The sequence below is a fragment of the Anabrus simplex genome, chromosome 4, assembly GCF_040414725.1.
Source record: "Anabrus simplex isolate iqAnaSimp1 chromosome 4, ASM4041472v1, whole genome shotgun sequence".
In the NCBI taxonomy this organism is placed as follows: Eukaryota; Metazoa; Arthropoda; class Insecta; order Orthoptera; family Tettigoniidae; genus Anabrus; species Anabrus simplex.
The window spans coordinates 74,667,659-74,686,218 of record NC_090268.1 but is presented as its reverse complement, the minus strand read 5'-3'; the positions used below and the strand labels follow the sequence as shown (position 1 = coordinate 74,686,218).

Here is an 18,560-nt window from a genome sequence, read left to right as displayed (position 1 = left end):
AAGTACTCTGTACGTAGGGCATATATTGCCTGCTTGGTTAATGATTTATTCGTACAATATGGCCACATTCTCGAGAAGTATTTGTCGGATTTTGAATATTATGACATGTCTGAATGCGCCATGTCCATTTAGCTAAAGCTTGCTTTGGAAGACAGTTTATTATGGATATTCAAACCTGAAAGAGAAAGTTATCCAGGTGTTAGAAAATTCTTTAAGTCCATTCAGGGAAGGGGAGCCTTAGGAATCTTGTACTTTCAAACTGGAACACCATCTGTGGTCGTTTGGGAAGTATTGCTCTAGTTGTTCAAATATTTGCGTCTTCTGAAAGTAGTCAGCGTCATGGCCATCTGGTGCTCTCTGCATGGCGGGTGCTCAGGGTTAAGATGGCTTGTGATATCATGGTGGGGGGAAAGAGATAAAAGAAGGTCGCGCAGCGCTGCCCGGCAAGAGTAGTGACAATGATGAGGCTGTTGTTGTTGGTCTTACTGGTTGCCTTGGGGACGGTCACAGTTCAAGGAGCAGATGAGCGACGCTACACCACTCGCTATGACAACATAGATCTGGAACGCATCCTCTCAAGTCGCCGCCTGGTCACCAACTACGTGGAGTGTCTTCTAGGCCGCAAGCGTTGTCCTCCTGAGGCCGTCGAGCTGAAGAGTGAGTTCTCATGTAGTGTTATAGTACGGAGTAAAGAAGCACTTCGTGGGTAGATCTTATTGCAGTGATAGAACGAAAAAAGTAATGAAGTCTACTTCTGTTCGATATAATCAACTTATTCTTTACGATAAGATGCGAAGAATGTTCTTTTCGGTAAAAGACCCCGTTCGATAAGAAAATAACAGGTTGATCTTATTAGACAAGACAGAAAAGAACGTTCAGTTTGTTCGTGGGCACTCTTAAGGGGGGTATAAAAGGCCGTATTAGTAAAAAAGGGTAGAGTTTTAGTTTTTTATGGGAAATTACTTGGAGTTTCCTCTTTAATTTGATGTATGTTTCATTGATTTTGGATGATTGCAAGTTAAAATTGTTACTGCACAAGCCATTTCTCCAGATTTCATGAACACTTGCTTTTTTTTCAACTTGCTTTACGTCGCACCGACACAGATAGGTTTTTCGGCGACGACGGGACAGGAAAGGGCTAGGATTGGGAAGGAAGTGTCCGTGGCCTTAAATAAGGTGCATCCCCAGCATTTGCTTGGTGTGAAAATGGGGAAACCACGGAAAACCATCTTCAGGACCGCCGACAGTGGGGTTCGAACCTATGGCCACACTTAAGCGACTGCAGCTATCGAGCTTGGTGAACACTTCTTTAGTTAAGATATATCGGAGGGCGGGAGACGATGACCTAAATGATTTTGACCAAATTCCAGAGGGTTATTTCACAGTTTATATTTTCATATCTTTACCTATTAAAGCTGCTTGTAAGTAAACATTATTGTACGGTTGATAAGTCCTGTGCCCGGCTGAGTGGCTCAGATAGTTGAGGCACTGGCCTTCTGATCCCATTTTGGCAGGTTCGATTCTGGGTCAGTCTGGTGGTATTTGGAGATGCTCAAATACGTCAGCCTCATGGCGGTAGGTTTACTGACACGTAAAAGAACTTCTGCGGGACTAAATTTCGGCACATCGACGTATCCGAAAACCGTAAAAGTAGTTACTGGGACGTAAGCTATTATTATTATTATTATTATTATTATTATTATTATTATTATTATTATTAATATCTATATATTAAAAATGTATGAAAACTAAAGTCAGTCAGTCCGGCCATTATATCCGGTCGATTTCCTTCATCTTTTTTTTTAACTGAAAGGTATTCATGCACATATTTGTCATCAGGTACTATAAATCACTTAACTTCCGCCTTCCCCAAATTATTCTTTTTAATTTTTTGTTTCTTTCAAGCAATCATATCTTCGGTTCTAATTGAGGTACGGAGTTCATTTTGGCATAAGAACACTCAGTGGATCGAGCTCTTTCATTTCCGCTCTTAACTATTCAAATTGGTTGATTCTGAAGAACGTTATGAGTGCACATTCAATTCCACGTCTCATTTCTTCAACATGTTTTCTCATTGAAGTAATCATATCTTTCGTTCTAATAGAGGTACGTAGTTTATTTTGGTTTAAAAACACTCAGTGGATCAAGCTATTACTTTTCAGGTAATAACTAATTAAATTGGTAGATTCTGAGAAAAGTTATGAGTACATCTGTCTCCATGACGAAGATCTTTGAAGGACTTTTTAACAGTTCGGCGCGTAGTGTTGTTCCAAGGAACGTTTAATTCAATTTCTTTGTGTGATGTATTTTCACGTGTTTTGTTGACATACTATTACATTATATTACCACAGCGGATCATGTGCTTTATTTCATTAACTCGAAACTTTGCAAATACATCTATGAGGATAGTAACGAACAACACCATACTTTGTACATTGCGGGCGGAGCCAGCGGGAAACTGCTAATTATTATTATTATTATTATTATTATTATTATTATTATTATTATTATTATTATTATTATAAGTGCTGTAGCCTTCTTTGTTTTAATTTTCTCTCTTTCATTCACGAACTAGGGATAAGAGTCGCAAATGTAATAATTTAATAAACAATGAAACTTTGGTTGAACTGTCCTCGAGAAACTGCAATCAATCAGAAAATGGCCAAGGCACGTGTACTTGTTTACATCGGGCTTCAGCTTTTTGCAAACCGACAATAATTGGTTAGAAGTTGACACATGAAGTCCATGCATAATCCAAGAGGGCATTTAAGAAATTCATGCCCGTATATTTTCTTGTACATTTAAGAATATATTGTCGGCATTTCCTCACGTCTCTAATGGGCAGCAACCTAAACGTATTATTATTATTATTATTATTATTATTATTATTATTATTATTATTATTATTATTATAGTGTTTATACATAGAAAATGGCAAAAAGAAGAAAAAGAGCAGTGAATTGTCTCTCTATACTTGCTTATAGTACATCCTTACGTTTACGGCAACAGAGGGCGAAACGAGGACATGAACGATCTCAGTCGATCCGAGCTTAAATCTCTATTCTGCCACAAATTTCTGACTAATTTTTAGCTCCCACCCTCGACAATAAAATTAAGATGAGATGTGTGATCGAGTCCTACTTTCGTTCATCTAGAAGTGGATCTCCGTCTTACTCCTTCAATTCTAGGTTGGCAGGCCTCTTTAAACAATAAGCATCATCATCAAGATATATCGGGAACTATTTGCTCTAGTAGGAATTAATTTATGTTGATTTTTTGTCTACTTTTGTTGCTATGATATCCCTTCCTATCTGATGTTTGTGTGGTAAAAACATGGAAGCATCCACGTTTTATATGTAGCATTACACTTTCAAGTGTGATATCTGACAATATTTTTGCGAATATTCCCATTTTCTCAGAAACTACTCAAGGTAGAACTCTGAGATTTTATCTCTCATTAACACAATTTTTGTTTTATATGGATCTACACATAGTTTGATCATAATCATTAGTCCTTATGCTCGTTACTGAGCGTCGTGACCTCAAAACTCTATCATTTCCGTATTGCAACCTTGATGAGATGTCTCCATCCCGAGTGGTTTTCACATTTCTTTAATATGATCTGAAGTGGTAGACCAGTGATCTTCTTCGCCTGATCTACTTGCTGTTCTTGCTCGTGGTCTACTGCCTTCGATTTTGCCTTGTAAAATGATCTTTTCCAAGTTCTCTCCGTCTCGTCTGAAAATGTGGCCAAGGAACTGGAGTTAACACTCGCTCACACGATGGAAACATGAGTTCTTCTTTCTGTCCAGGATACACGTAGCATTCTCCGCGAACATCACATCTCAAAGGCATCAATGCGCTTTTTGTCTTTAGCATTCACGGTCCAGGTCTCACAGCCGTAGAAAAAGACGGAGAACACTAGTGATTCTACCAAGCGTATCTTTAAAAGTGTACACAAATTAAAAATGTAAGAGCTTGATTTTAAAAATCCGTACCTTGATTTTTAACGAAGGTAAAACCAAGAAAGTAGATCAGTAAATGTAATGGATAGGAATCTATATCCTATCATAATATCGTTTTCTCACCTTGGACAGTTCCAAAGAAAGCGGGATGTAAGTCAGTTAAATTTAAATTGACGACGATAGGCCTTTGATACTTCCTTTTACCTCTTACAACAAAATGTTTCATTTCTTATTTTACCGGAGATAAAATAAGTTGTAGTTTGCAACTTCCAGCCTTGAATCAAAGTTACCGTTATTGCTACTTTACTAGACGATTGGTTAATTGTAGATGGTCAGGTGTCGGCCTCTTCTGCTCGTTTCTACGTAATCTAATAGGCCTACCAATCACGGTCGGTCCGAATTTAGGGATGCATCAGTATTAAATTATCTTTAGAGTAGATTCATTATCACATGAAGGATACTTTTATTCAGAGCAAGCTCTTGGTACTTTAACGTTTCTTAATATAATTGGGGGAGGGAGGTATGTTAAATACAAGCACTAAATAAGTTACTATAATTAGTGTAAAAATGCCGAGACCTGGTTTAAAATATTAAGTGATGATTAAACTTTGGAGATAAATGTTACAGTACAATTTAAACATAGTTAAATTAAGAGCCTAGATCCATCTCTAGTGTTATAGTGTTTACAGAACACTTTATGCTCTGATATGGACTAGAGCAAGTTTGTTGGTTTCATAGATCTCTGCTAGTCTGATCTTTGGCTTTGGCAGCAAGAAAATGAGTGAGGTGTGAGCGATGCCAGTAACGCTATCCTTTATAGAGCCAGTTCCTTTGATGAATGGCGTTCCTCACCGTCGGCAGCCATGAAGATGGTTTTCCGTTCACACCAGGCGAATACCTTAATTAAGACAACAGCCGCTACCATCCCAATCCTATCACTTTCCAATTCTTGCGTGACAGAAATCCTTCGATGTTAGTGCGACGTTAAACAAGTAGCAGCCCGGCCGAGTGGCTCAGACGGTTGTAAGGTATCTTTTTTCTTTTCTGGAAGCCTTGCAATAACCTGTGTTAATGTTCTGTGCAGTACATTCAGCTGTGTAACTGGAATTACTTGGTTTTGAGATTAGGATAGATGCCTCATGAATAAAATTACTATTTTAGTGCCAGGCCGAGTGGCTCAGACGATTGAGGCGCTGGCCTTCTGATCCCAACATGGCAGATTCGATCCTTGGTTTCTTTACAACTTGCTTTACGTCGCACCGACACAGGTTTTATGGCGACGATGGGATAAGAAAGGGCTAGGAGTGGGAAGGAATCAGCTCTGGCCTTTATTAAGGTGCAGACCCAGCATTTGCGTGGTGTGAAGACGGGAAACGACGGAAAACGTTCTTCAGGGCTGCCGACAGTGGGGATCGAACCCACTGTCTCCCAGATACAAGCTCATGCCCCTAACCGCACGGCTAACTCGCCCGGTAGTTTCGATCCTGGTTCAGACCGGTAGTATATTCGCTGGCACGTAAAAGAACTCCCGTGGGGAAAATTCCGACACCTCGGCGTCTCCGAAAACCGTTAAAGTAGTTAGCGGGACGTTAAAAGCAAGTATTATTATTATTATTATTATTATTATTATTATTATTATTATTATTATTATTATTATTATTATTACGTATTTTAGCATTAGTCTCGAGGGAATGGTGGGTGGAACACGGTTAAGAATTTCTGAAAGGCACCTTGACCAGATATAGGACCTCATTACTTCTGGAACTTACTGTACCTCACCACACTTGGCTATGATTTGAACATTTTACCCGTATGATGAATTATACTAAACGTTTTACGATGTTATATAATCACAGAAGCAATAACTGATCTACTATATAAATACGAAAAATAGATCTAATTTCAGTAATTTGAAATATAAACTATTTCACCTGAGGTTCCGGGAGCACTGGAGAATATATCCTACAAGATCAAAACTGAACTAGCTTCAGTTTTCTACGTTTAACTGTAAAATTATAAACATTAAACCTTCTGGGTGAATTATAATTCAGTTGTTACGCGTTCAAATATGAAATAGTGGCTCAAGTGGCTATTGAATAGTTTGATCACTATCTTCTGACAGAGACGGACGTGGTTTCATTCGCAGCCTATGAATCTAGGACTTTTGAAAGAGATTGTCACGTCCCTGTGGTTAGAATTCCACCAAAAAATGGAGGTCCTGTTGCTGAAAATACAATATCAAGAGATGTAAAATTACAAGCTTGCTTTTTTTTTTTTTTTGAAAATTGTTCGCAATGTGTTCCCCTCGGACTGCCCAAGAGGCAAAGGCCTTAACACTGTACATGAAAAGAAAAAAAACAGATGTAGTGAGAATAAAAGTGCAATTATGATGAATCTGAATGTCTCTTTGAGGTTTAAAATGTTTTCTTGTGATTTAAGTTCCGAGTCAACTTAGATGTAAGCATCCTGTACGGGGATAGAACAAAACTCACTTTAAAAATAGTCTGATTGTTATTTTCCGTATCAATGTTTATATAATCAGTGGATCAAAAGTAAAGTATAACAGACCAAGCTTCTCCGTTACTTATTGACATTACTGTAGTCCATCTTTCGAGCAATTCTAATATTCCGTACAAGTAGAAGTCACTTGCTTTGCAGGAGAAAACATTTGTGTTCACTTTAGCACAGTTGAATTCGCCAATGAAGATACTGTTCGAAGAAATATAGTGTGACCGAAATAAAAGGAATTTGGGAGATACTATGTCCAGAAAATATGGTAGACTGGGTAGATAGGGGGCATGGTTAAATATCGCTGACATTTGTGTAGCCTTCGGGTGATCAAAGGGAATCGTATTCTTCTAACGGAAGAAAAGACTGCCTCGATTTTCCGAATGTCTAACTAAACACTATTTGTGTAACCATTGTGTTTGTTTTACGGCATTACTTTTATTTGGTTTTCACATCAGAAAAAGACTTTTAATTTTCACCGAGCGAGTTGACAGTGCAGTTAGGGTCGCGCAGAAGTAAGCTTGGATTCGGGAGATGGTGGCCTGTAATCACATCGTCCGCAGCCCTGAAAGTGGTTTTTCGTGGTTTCCCATTTTCATACCAAACAAATGTTGGGCTGTACTTTAAGGTTACGGCTGTTACCTTCCCAGTCCTAGCCCTTTCTCATCCTTGGCGTCGTCGGAAACCTTCTATGTGTCAGTGCGACGTTAATCCACTAGCAAATTTAAAAAGAAGCCTCGATTACGTAAGATTGATACCATACATTTGCACTAATTCCTATACAAAAATTAAACACGATAATATTTGTGTACAAAATTATAGCATTGCTTTCTCAGCTGGCTTTCTCACATCAATCTTCACAACGTTATTGAGTAGCACGTTCTCTTGAGTCGTCTCTGTATACTGTCCACAAGGTCATCCAGTCATCAAACCAGTCTTATCCAATTTGCCTAATTCCAAACTGAATATTCTGTGTGTGTTTTGTAGATTACAGGCTCGTTGTTGTTCATAAACAGCTCGTTTCAATTTATTCCAGATATTTTTCAGTGTAGTTCACGTCTGGAAAAGGGCAAGTCACTCTATTTCGCTGATATTAGCACGACGGAGGAAGCTGTTAACTTTTGTGCGCATTTTGCATTTATCGTTATCTTCCATTAATATGAAGTGTTGTCCGAAATGCTGGCGATGCGGATTTGATTGCATTATTGGTATAATGTCTGCACTGTACTGTGGAGAATTGAATGTACAGCATACAGAATTTTTCTCAATTTTGCCAAACAATAAACTTCAACATTGCCGGACTGAGTGGCTCATATGATTGAGGCGCTGGCCTTCTGACCCCAACTTGGCAGGTTCAATCCTTGCTCAGTCTGACGGTATTTGAATGTGCTCAAATACGTCAGCGTCCTGTCGGTAGATTTACTGGCACACACAAGAACTCCTGAAAAACGAAATTCCGGCACCTAGGCGTCTCCAAAAACCGTAAAAGTAGTTAACCGTAAAGCCATAATTTCTTTTCTTATTATTGTTATTTTAGTTATTAGTTTTGTTATTGTTATACTTCAACATTGTGTGTTCTTTTTAGGTTTAGTCTATTCATGATGATTAAGTTGTATTTGCATCTCCTCGTTTGTTTGTAAGTACTAGGTAATTTCGTCTGATATACCGGTACTAGAACATTTTATAACAGGCTTTCAGACTGAACGCTTATAATGAAGATGTATGTATGTAATTTCACAGTTAATTCGCAAAAAATGCACTTAATGCATTTTGTAATGAACTTCACACTTTGCAGTGCCATAAAACTACAATGATACTTTTGTTTGTATTTTGAACATCAAATGCACTTTTAGAATAAGTTCTAGATGTTTGCAGGACAGTAAGAAACTGCTGTTGGTTAAATATTTTGGTGTATGTATGTATGTTGGGTATTCAGCCCGAAGGCTGGTTGTATCCTCAACAGGTTCACCATTAGCTGTCATAGATGGCCTAGATGTCACTGAAGAGGCGTACTAGGGAAATGAGGAGTGAGGTATTATCCCGTTGTTTTCCTCACTGAGCCAGATGTTGCTATCGCATATCAGTCTGCCAAGCCCACTGAAATGCGTGCACCAACCGACCCTATGAGCAACATTTCCACACCATTCATAGCAGGGACTGGCTGCATTAGGAATGGCTTACTAACATCATTCATACCTCAGCCACTTTCATATTGTCAAAGCCAAGGATAGGACTGAGACAGGTCAATGAAAGTAACAATTTTATTCTAGCCCATGCCAGAAGATATAGCGCACTGTAAACACTACATCTTGCCAGCAAGGTATTCTGGTACAAATTCATATTAGCTGAACTGTAAGATGAAGATTGTATAGGCCTATAATATTAGCCCACATAAAAAATAAAAATAAGAGAGGGAAGGAGGAAGGACCTACAGTACAGGTAATACTGGAAGTGTTTACTTTGGGAAGAATAGATGGAAGAACCAGGTCTAATAAAGGTGTGCAAAGATACATATGTCATAACAAACAAACCATTGTGCACCCACCTATTAGGGCTTGGTCTGCTGCCCAGCCAAATGGGACTGCCATATGGTCAGCTTGACGGCATCCTTAGCGCATTACTTGGCTTTCTGCCTCTCGCATCAAAATTATCCTCATTTGGTCTCCCTAGTTTCATTGAACCATATTCCAGCCCTTAATCCAGAATGAATGTCCCTGGACTTCCCAAGAATCGCCAGGGAACTCCATATAAGAAGACGTCTAAGCCGTATGTGCTTTAACGCCACACTAACTCTCACAGATTTTCCGCGGCATCGGGTAAGAAAGTGTAGAGTCTGAGGAGATAGCAGCCGTAGCTCAGCATCTTCCTGGTGTAAAAATGGTAAAAAACACAGAAAATTACTTTCAGAGATGTCGGTGGTGGGATTTGAACCCACGTTCTCCCGAATTAAGGCTTGTGGCTACGCGACATGGCGGAGGCAGCCAATTCGCTGCGAAGGATAAAGTTTATTGATAAAAATGGTAGGAATATAATAGGAAAATCATCCACAGTTCTAGTCCTTCGGACAAGCAACTGAACATTGAAAATATACCTTCACGAAATGTGGAAAAGGGAACTTTTAGGACATGAAGGAGAAGTAAATGATGAGATTTGCATACATTGTACACAATATTTATTACTATAGTTACATACAAATAAATACATCTTGTGTCTCTCACCACTTTAAGTTTTCCCACTTTTCTAACTTATTTGTAAGCAAACGACGTTTACATGTCGGCGGCATAATGGCGCACGACGTACTCACGCGACTCATTGTTAGATAATATAACCTCAAACCGGAAACTCATTGGTTGACTAACTCTACCACTGGTAACGCTATTGTCAAATCATACACGACCCACTTCAAATCGAACTGTAGACCTTAGTTTCGCGAAATCCAAAAATCTGTCACACGCGTTTTTTAAAACAGGATCAATCTATTTATTGAAATATTTAAAATGAACATCGGATGATAACTGTGGAACAAATTCATTTTTAAAAAGTACCCTTTTTACTGGTTTTTCTTGAATAATATTTGGACCGGATATGATTTTCAAAATTTTTCTTTTCCATTTCATAGAGCTCTCCAAAACACGCGTTTTGATACCTTCACCATTTTTGTACCTTCAAGACTTCAATCACAATTGAGTGAAATAACTTAACTTCACGTTCTTGCTAAAGTGGGGGGGGGGGCGCTATGTTGTGTGATGGAAGAAACTTTTTCAATGTTGAAAGGGTCCGACTCGTTGGCTGAACGGTCAGCGTACTGGCCTTCGGTTCAGAGGGTCCCGGGTTCGATTCCCGGCCGGGTCGGGGATTTTAACCTTACTTGGTTAATTCCAATGGTCCGGGGGCTGGGTGTTTGTGCTGTCCCCAACATCCCTGCAACTCACACACCACACATAACACTATCCTCCACCACAATAACACGCAGTTACCTACAAATGGCAGATGCCGCCCACCCTCATCGGAGGGTCTGCCTTACAAGGGCTGCACTTGGCTAGAAATAGCCACACGAAATTATTGTTAATGTTGAAAGGAAATGGGGGAGGGGAGCATGATTAGCTGTTGGCTTCCCACCCGAAAGACTGTAGATCCCGGTCGATCTTGGATTGAGATTTTCTCATAAATTACGTGGGGTCAGGAAGGGCATCCGACCTTAAACCCCCGGGTAAACCCAAAATAAACCTGGGTGGAGTCATATTATGCCTCACTCCATATGAGCACTGCGGGAAGGTTTGGAATTCAATCCAGGATTTTTGCACGCAGTAATAACCGAGGTATGCTGAAGTAAGCACAAAGAAAGGAGTATACAATAAATAGGCCTATTACTTTTAATGTCATGACTAGTTAACATGCTAACCTTTGGCCGAAGTGGTCCTGGATTAGATTCCCGGTCGGGAATGTTAACCCACATTGTTTATTTCCTCTGGAACGGGGACTGGTTGTTTGTGCCGTCTTTATCATTAGATGCTGTCCTGGTTTGTTTGTTTGTTTGTTTGTTTGTTTGTTTGTTTGTTTGTTTATCCAACCCTTGTCCCGTTTCTTCACGGGGTTGGGTATGAGATGAGATGAAATCTGTTGTGGCGGGTTTTCATAATCGGATGCCCTTCCTGACGTCAACCCCATTAGAGGGAGATAAATGAATGAGATGAATGACGTGATATATGACAGTAGAAAGGGAGAGGGTGAAACCCGGCGCCGGCACATAGCCTACTCTGTCGAATAGCACCAAGGGGTCTGCTCAAAGCTTAACGTCTCCATCCGATGGACGAATCACCATCAACAGCGTCATATTATGCCTCAATCCATATGAGCACTGCCGAGAGGTTTGGAATTTAATCCAGGCTTTTTGCATGCAATCTAGTGATTATAAATTATACACCACCACCTCCCCTACCCTGCGAACCAACATTCTGATGGTCACATTTTTTCGACCAACGGGACTCGAACCGGCTAACCTCGGTGTCAGGCCGTTTAGACTTCAACGCCTTAACGATCAGGGTCACGAGATATCATCCTAGGCAAGCCGTAAATTCGAAAGATCTGTACTAAGTCTCTCTGAAGGCCACACGCTATTATTATTATTATTATTATTATTATTATTATTATTATTATTATTATTATTATTATTCACATGCCACGGATTTTGAGACAGTAGGATATGAGAAATTTGTTCTGTAGGAGTTCTCTAACCTGCTCGCTCAAGTCAACGATATAAACTTGCAGCATTTAATACTCCGAAATACCCTCGAGTTCATCCGGGATCAACCTGGCTATCGTGGGAGTGGAAGGACAATGACCAACAGTGAGTTACACTGATGTCAGCAAGAATATTATGAATTGACTATTTTTAACAGATAATCCACCCTCCGTATACCCTGCCGATCGTACGACATGGAGTGTCCAATGAAGATTTTTCTGCTCTTCAAAAATCAAACTACGTCTGCTGGTTTCGAGCCTGAGATCTTGGAATCTAGTGGATGACACTCTGATCAATAAAGGGAGCTATTTTCATTAGCCTATTCGTATTATTAGAAACTTGGCAACTTCATGTAAAAGGTTTTTTTTCTTTAAGTTGCTTTACGTCGCATCGACACAGATAGGTCTTATGGCGACGATGGGACAGGAAAGGGCTAGGAGTGGGAAGGAAACGGCCGTGGCCTTAATTACAGCACAACCCCAGCATTTTCTTGGTGTGAAAATGAAAAACCGCGGAAAACTATCTTCAGGGCTGCCGATAGTAGGGTTCGAACCAACCCTCTCCCGCATATTGGATACTGGCCGCACTTATGCGACTGCAGCTATCGAGCTCGGCATCTTATATTTTAGTAAAGAAGATGCCCTCTTTCGAAATGCTGGTTTGCTGCAGGATGCCAGTATTCGCGCTTTCGTTAAATTATTTTTGTGTTTGTCTTTCTTATAGATCACGATGGCGAAAATAGAGTCTCTAATTACCACATATTATTAGGAAGCAACTAAGTACACAGAGTATAAGACCTCACAGTTCTGATTTAATTCTACAATTAGTTATTTCTTTCACTTCCGCTTTTTCTCAATACTCATCACGCGTGCGGTTTTGTTCGAGTTTCACGATCGGTTGATCTTTCTGACGCCAACGTGGTAGGCGGGATTAAAATGAAAATCCACAGCCTGTTTCCCGTCTTTTTTTGCTATTTGTTTTACGATGCACCCACACAGATAGGTCTTATGGCGACGATGGGATAGGAGAGGCCTAGGAATGGGAAGAAGTGGCCGTGGTCTTTATTAAGGTGATTGTAAGTTCGATTCGTGACGATTTTCTCAATTTCTTTAAGTTGCTTTACGTCGCATCGACACAGATAGGTCTTATGGCGACGATGGGACAGGAAAGGGCTAGGAGTGGGAAGGAAACGGCCGTGGCCTTAATTACAGCACAACCCCAGCATTTTCTTGGTGTGAAAATGAAAAACCGCGGAAAACTATCTTCAGGGCTGCCGATAGTAGTGTAGTAGCCTGGTGTGAAAATGGAAAACCACACAAAACCATCTTCAGGGCTGCCGACAGTAGGGTTCGAACCCACTGTCTCCCGGATGCAAGCTCACAGCTGCACAGCCAACTCGCCCGGTTTTCCAGTCATTTGACCGAGTTAGGAATTTAATGAATGGTCATACTCACGCCTTGCACTACACCTACTGTTCTTACCTCTTATACTTCCATGAAAAACTAACTGAGCTAATACTGTGTGTCTGAAGATACGGGACGTTAAACCAATAACATTATTACAAAACCCAGTCCCCGAGTCGGAGGAATGAACCAGATGAGGCTAAAATCCCGAGCTCAACCATAAACCGACCCGAATTACGTTGCCTTGACCATATGACCAAAGAACCACACGACAATGATAATAATAATAATAATAATAATAATAATAATAATAATAATAATAATAATAAAACGAAAATAATGGACGGAAGAAATTTAACTAAAGACATCTTTCATTTTTTATTAAAATACCAAAACCACAATTCCCTGATTTAGAAATACCAAAGAAGAACTGAAAATGCTACATATCTCAGCTAAAGACGCCCTTTACTGAGATCACTTCCGCAAGAAAATATTGACCAACGGGCTAAATCGAGACGAACAACCGAACAGAAGACACGGTGCCGCTCGAATAGAGGAGCGTAAGCAGGCCCATTCACAAAGAATGAGGGAAATTTGGACTCTAGAGAAGGCCAAGTTCAGTGTCAAATGCAACAAGACTTAACGTGGTCCTTGAAGGCCCCAGCGAATTATATATAGAAGGTGAAGCGAAATTCGCGCACTCGGGCGTCGCAGTGCGACTCCTCACATACCAAAAATTTAAAAAAAGGTCTCTCACAAAAGTTGGTCCTGCGAGTATATCAGGCAGAAAAAGACGTTGAAGAGTGGCAATCTGGCAACACTGAAACCACATGTAGGGTAAGTACCTCTGTCAGCAAATATTAACCGTGCCGTACAGTTGTTGCAATGGATAGAGTTTTGGGTTGGCATGCAGGAGGTCGAGGGTTCGATCGTGGGTTGAGGCGCAATTTTTTTATTTACTCATTTCCATCGGACATTACATACTGTAATACAGTAAGATACCATACCTTAGGTCACATGTATCCTACATTTACAACATTTTGTAACGCTGAACACAACAAATACTTTGCTAGGCCTACTGGTAACGTAAGGCCCTAACGAAATATAATGGACCTGAACGAGGCAAGAAAAATTGTTGGTACTAATCTATGAGACCATTGGAGGAGGGTACAAAGAAAACAGGTTTCGCATCTAATACACTGACTGACAGAGCAAATGCAACACCAAGAAGGAGTGGTTCGAAAGGGATGAAAGTTGGGGAAAAAACAGAGACGGCACGGACGAATAATTGATGTTTATTTCAAACCGATATGCAGGTTACACAATGCGCACGGCATCGACTCAGTAGGATGTAGGACCACCGCGAGCGGCGATGCACGCAGAAACACGTCGAGGTACAGAGTCAATAAGAGTGCGGATGGTGTCCTGAGGGATGGTTCTCCATTCTCTGTCAACCATTTGCCACAGTTGGTCGTCCGTACGAGGCTGGGGCAGAGTTTGCAAACGGCGTCCAATGAGATCCCACACGTGTTCGATTGGTGAGAGATCCGGAGAGTACGCTGGCCACGGAAGCATCTGTACACCTCGTAGAGCCTGTTGGGACATGCGAGCAGTGTGTGGGCGGGCATTATCCTGCTGAAACAGAGCATTGGGCAGCCCCTGAAGGTACGGGAGTGCCACCGGCCGCAGCACATGCTGCACGTAGCGGTGGGCATTTAACGTGCCTTGAATACGCACTAGAGGTGACGTGGAATCATACGCAATAGCGCCCCAAACCATGATGCCCCGTTGTCTAGCGGTAGGGCGCTCCACAGTTACTGCCGGATTTGACCTTTCTCCACGCCGACGCCACACTCGTCTGCGGTGACTATCACTGACAGAACAGAAGCGTGACTCATCGGAGAACACGACGTTCCGCCATTCCCTCATCCAAGTCGCTCTAGCCCGGCACCATGCCAGGCGTGCACGTCTATGCTGTGGAGTCAATGGTAGTGTTCTGAGCGGACGCCGGGAGTGCAGGCCTCCTTCAACCAATCGACGGGAAATTGTTCTGGTCGATATTGGAACAGCCAGGGTGTCTTGCACATGCTGAAGAATGGCGGTTGACGTGGCGTGCGGGGCTGCCACCGCTTGGCGGCGGATGCGCCGATCCTCGCGTGCTGACGTCACTCGGGCTGCGCCTGGACCCCTCGCACGTGCCACATGTCCCTGCGCCAACCATCTTCGCCACAGGCGCTGCACCGTGGACACATCCCTATGGGTATCGGCTGCGATTTGACGAAGCGACCAACCTGCCCTTCTCAGCCCGATCACCATACCCCTCGTAAAGTCGTCTGTCTGCTGGAAATGCCTCCGTTGACGGCGGCCTGGCATTCTTAGCTATACACGTGTCCTGTGGCACACGACAACACGTTCTACAATGACTGTCGGCTGAGAAATCACGGTACGAAGTGGGCCATTCGCCAACGCCGTGTCCCATTTATCGTTCGCTACGTGCGCAGCACAGCGGCGCATTTCACATCATGAGCACACCTCAGTGACGTCAGTCTACCCTGCAATTGGCATAAAGTTCTGACCACTCCTTCTTGGTGTTGCATTTGCTCTGTCAGTCAGTGTATATGAAGTGGTGCGAATGAATTCACGCCCACGACGTGGAAAGGGCATCTATCAAAGCTGACCAATGAAAACGATTGTTCGTACATTTCTAGGATCGTAGTATGTAAGTGCAAATGGTTTCTAGAGGACCCGCTGCAATCGCTATTGACGATTTTTTTTTTTTTGCTATGGGCTTTACGTCGTACCGACACAGATAGGTCTTATGGCGACGATGGGATAGGAAAGGCCTAGGAGTTGGAAGGAAGCGGCCGTGGCCTTAATTAAGGTACAGCCCCAGCATTTGCCTGGTGTGAAAATGGGAAACCATGGAAAACCATTTTCAGGGCTGCCGATAGTGGGATTCGAACCTACTATCTCCCGGATGCAAGCTCACAGCCGCGCGCCTCTACGCGCACGGCCAACTCGCCCGGTGCTATTGACGATTAAGTTGCCAGATATCATACTACCTGGACTACATTTACGTAAAAATTATACGCTTCAACCCAGGATCGAACCCTCGACTTCCTGCATACTAACCCAAAACTCTATCCACTGCACCAACTGTACAGAACGAATAACGTGTGCTGACCGAGTAGTTACCCTACATGTGGTTACAGTGCTGCCAAACTGCCACTCTTCAACGTTCTTTTTCTGCCTGCTATACTTTCAGGACCAACTTTCGTGAGATACTTTTTTTTTATTGCCGGCATGTGAGGAGTCGCGCTGCGACGCCTGAGTGCGCGAATTTCGCTTCACCCTATATATATATAAATGTTTATACATTTCTAAAAAATTCTATAAATGCTAAAATTCACCATTATGACACTGTCATCAAGCCAGCATCTCTATATGCTTCAGAATGCCTTATCTGTCCGCCTCTGTGGTGTAGTGGTTAGCGTGATTAGCTGCCACCCCCGGAGGCCCGGGTTCGATTCCCGGCTCTGCCACGAAATTTGAAAAGTGGTACGAGGGCTGGAACGGGGTCAACTCAGCCTCGGGAGGTCAACTGAGTAGAGGTGGGTTCGATGCCCACCTCAGCCATCCTGGAAGTGGTTTTCCGTGGTTTCCCACTTCTCCTCCAGGCGAATACCGGGATGGTACCTAACTTAAGGCCACGGCCGCTTCCTTCCCTCTTCCTTGCCTATCCCTTCCAATCTTTCCATCCCTCCACAAGGCCCCTGTTCAGCATAGCAGGTGAGGCCGCCTGTGCGAGGTACTGATCATACTCCCCAGTTGTATCCCCCGACCAAGAGTCTGAAGCTCCAGGACACTGCCCTTGAGGCGGTAGAGGTGGGATCCCTCGCTAAATCCGAGGGAAAAACCGAACCTGGAGGGTAAACAGATGATGATGATGATGATGCCTTATCTTCTATCAGAAATATGCTCTCGCTAAGTTAGAGCAAAAAGAGAGAAAGATTCTCCTCAATATTCCTGGCCCGAAATAGAAAAACGGTATGCACATCAGAAAATCCAGGGAAGAAGTCTACTCTAAGACAGAAAAGATCACGGATACAATGTGCAAACGCAGGGTTCGCTTGCGCGGTCACCTACGACCTACGACGGATGGACGACTCTCGATGGATAAAACGCATTTTTAAACATTTTGACTTAAAACCAAAAACAAAAATTCCTTTGTATATTAACGTCAAGAAAGACCTGGAAAAAATGGGCTTACGACCAGATGACTCTCACAATAATAATAATAATAATAAGAATAAGGATTGTGACACTTGGAACTTCCCGCGATATAAAGTAGACAACTGGTGCAAAGAGGTCGGATGAACTCCGTACTTGACACAGCGAAGTAATGAAAACCTATTGGATCAGTCGAAAACTGAGTAAACGCCGATTAGCGAATAATAATAATAATAATAATAATAATAATAATAATAATAATAATAATAATAATAATAATAATAATAATAATAATAATAATAACCTATATGTTGCATCACTTCCCCCACCCAGGGAGCTGTCCTTCACCACACCTTATACACACACTTCCTGCTCTCAGACGGTCTGTTTGATCTGAGTAGACTTGTACCAGTCCTGTCCCATTTCCCTCTCACTCGTTTGGTACAACTTGTTGCGCTAATTTTATTCCTCATGTTTACATAATTCGTTCGCGTTTAGTACTAGCGTTGGTAGTAAGTGGTCACCTTGGCCTTTCTTTATATTTCTTATTATCAACTAATGTTTTCTCCTCCCTTCAACCTGGATCAGGGCCAGTGAGATGTTAGTTTGTCCTGAAGGATGATAATCTGGATCTGGTATTTGTCATCATCATCATCATCATCATCATCATCATCATCATCATCTGTTTACCCTCCAGGTTCGGCTTTTCCCTCGGACTCAGCGAGGGATCCCACCTCTACCGCCTCAAGGGCAGTGTCCTGGAGCTTCAGACTCTTGGTTGGGGGATACAACTGGGGAGTATGACCAGTACCTCGCCCAGGCGGCCTCACCTGCTATGCTGAACAGGGGCCTTGTAGGGGGATGGGAAGATTGCAAGGGATAGGCAAGGATGAGGGAAGGAAGCGGCCGTGGCCTTAAGTTAGGTACCATCCCGGCATTAGCCTGGAGGTTTTACCTCGATAAAGTGGTGTGTTCTATACGAAATATTTTGCAAAAGATCTCCTAATCTCTATGCTGATGTGCTTCCTGGCCAAAATATTTTTCTTCGTTATAAATGCTTGTTTTCCCGACGTGTACATTTGAACAAATAGTGGGAAATTGTTTTCTGTTTACGTATTCATTGAAATAATAATGATTATAAATGTGGAAAGTAAATCTGAAGGTAACAAACTACATTGGAGAAAGTGAGCTTTGCTCGACATATTTGGATAA

The 18,560-nt window shown here is 42.0% G+C and overlaps 1 protein-coding gene across 1 annotated transcript in view; it reads left to right on the top strand.

Annotated features, from left to right (window-relative positions):
* Positions 1 to 458: 458 nt before the first annotated feature.
* The window catches only part of LOC136872173 (ejaculatory bulb-specific protein 3), a 55,056-nt gene continuing 36,954 nt past the window's right edge, over positions 459 to 18,560 (top strand). The window contains exon 1 of the mRNA XM_067146010.2: positions 459 to 657. Coding sequence (XP_067002111.1) covers positions 459 to 657 — 199 coding nt within the window. The remainder of the gene's footprint in view (positions 658 to 18,560) is intronic.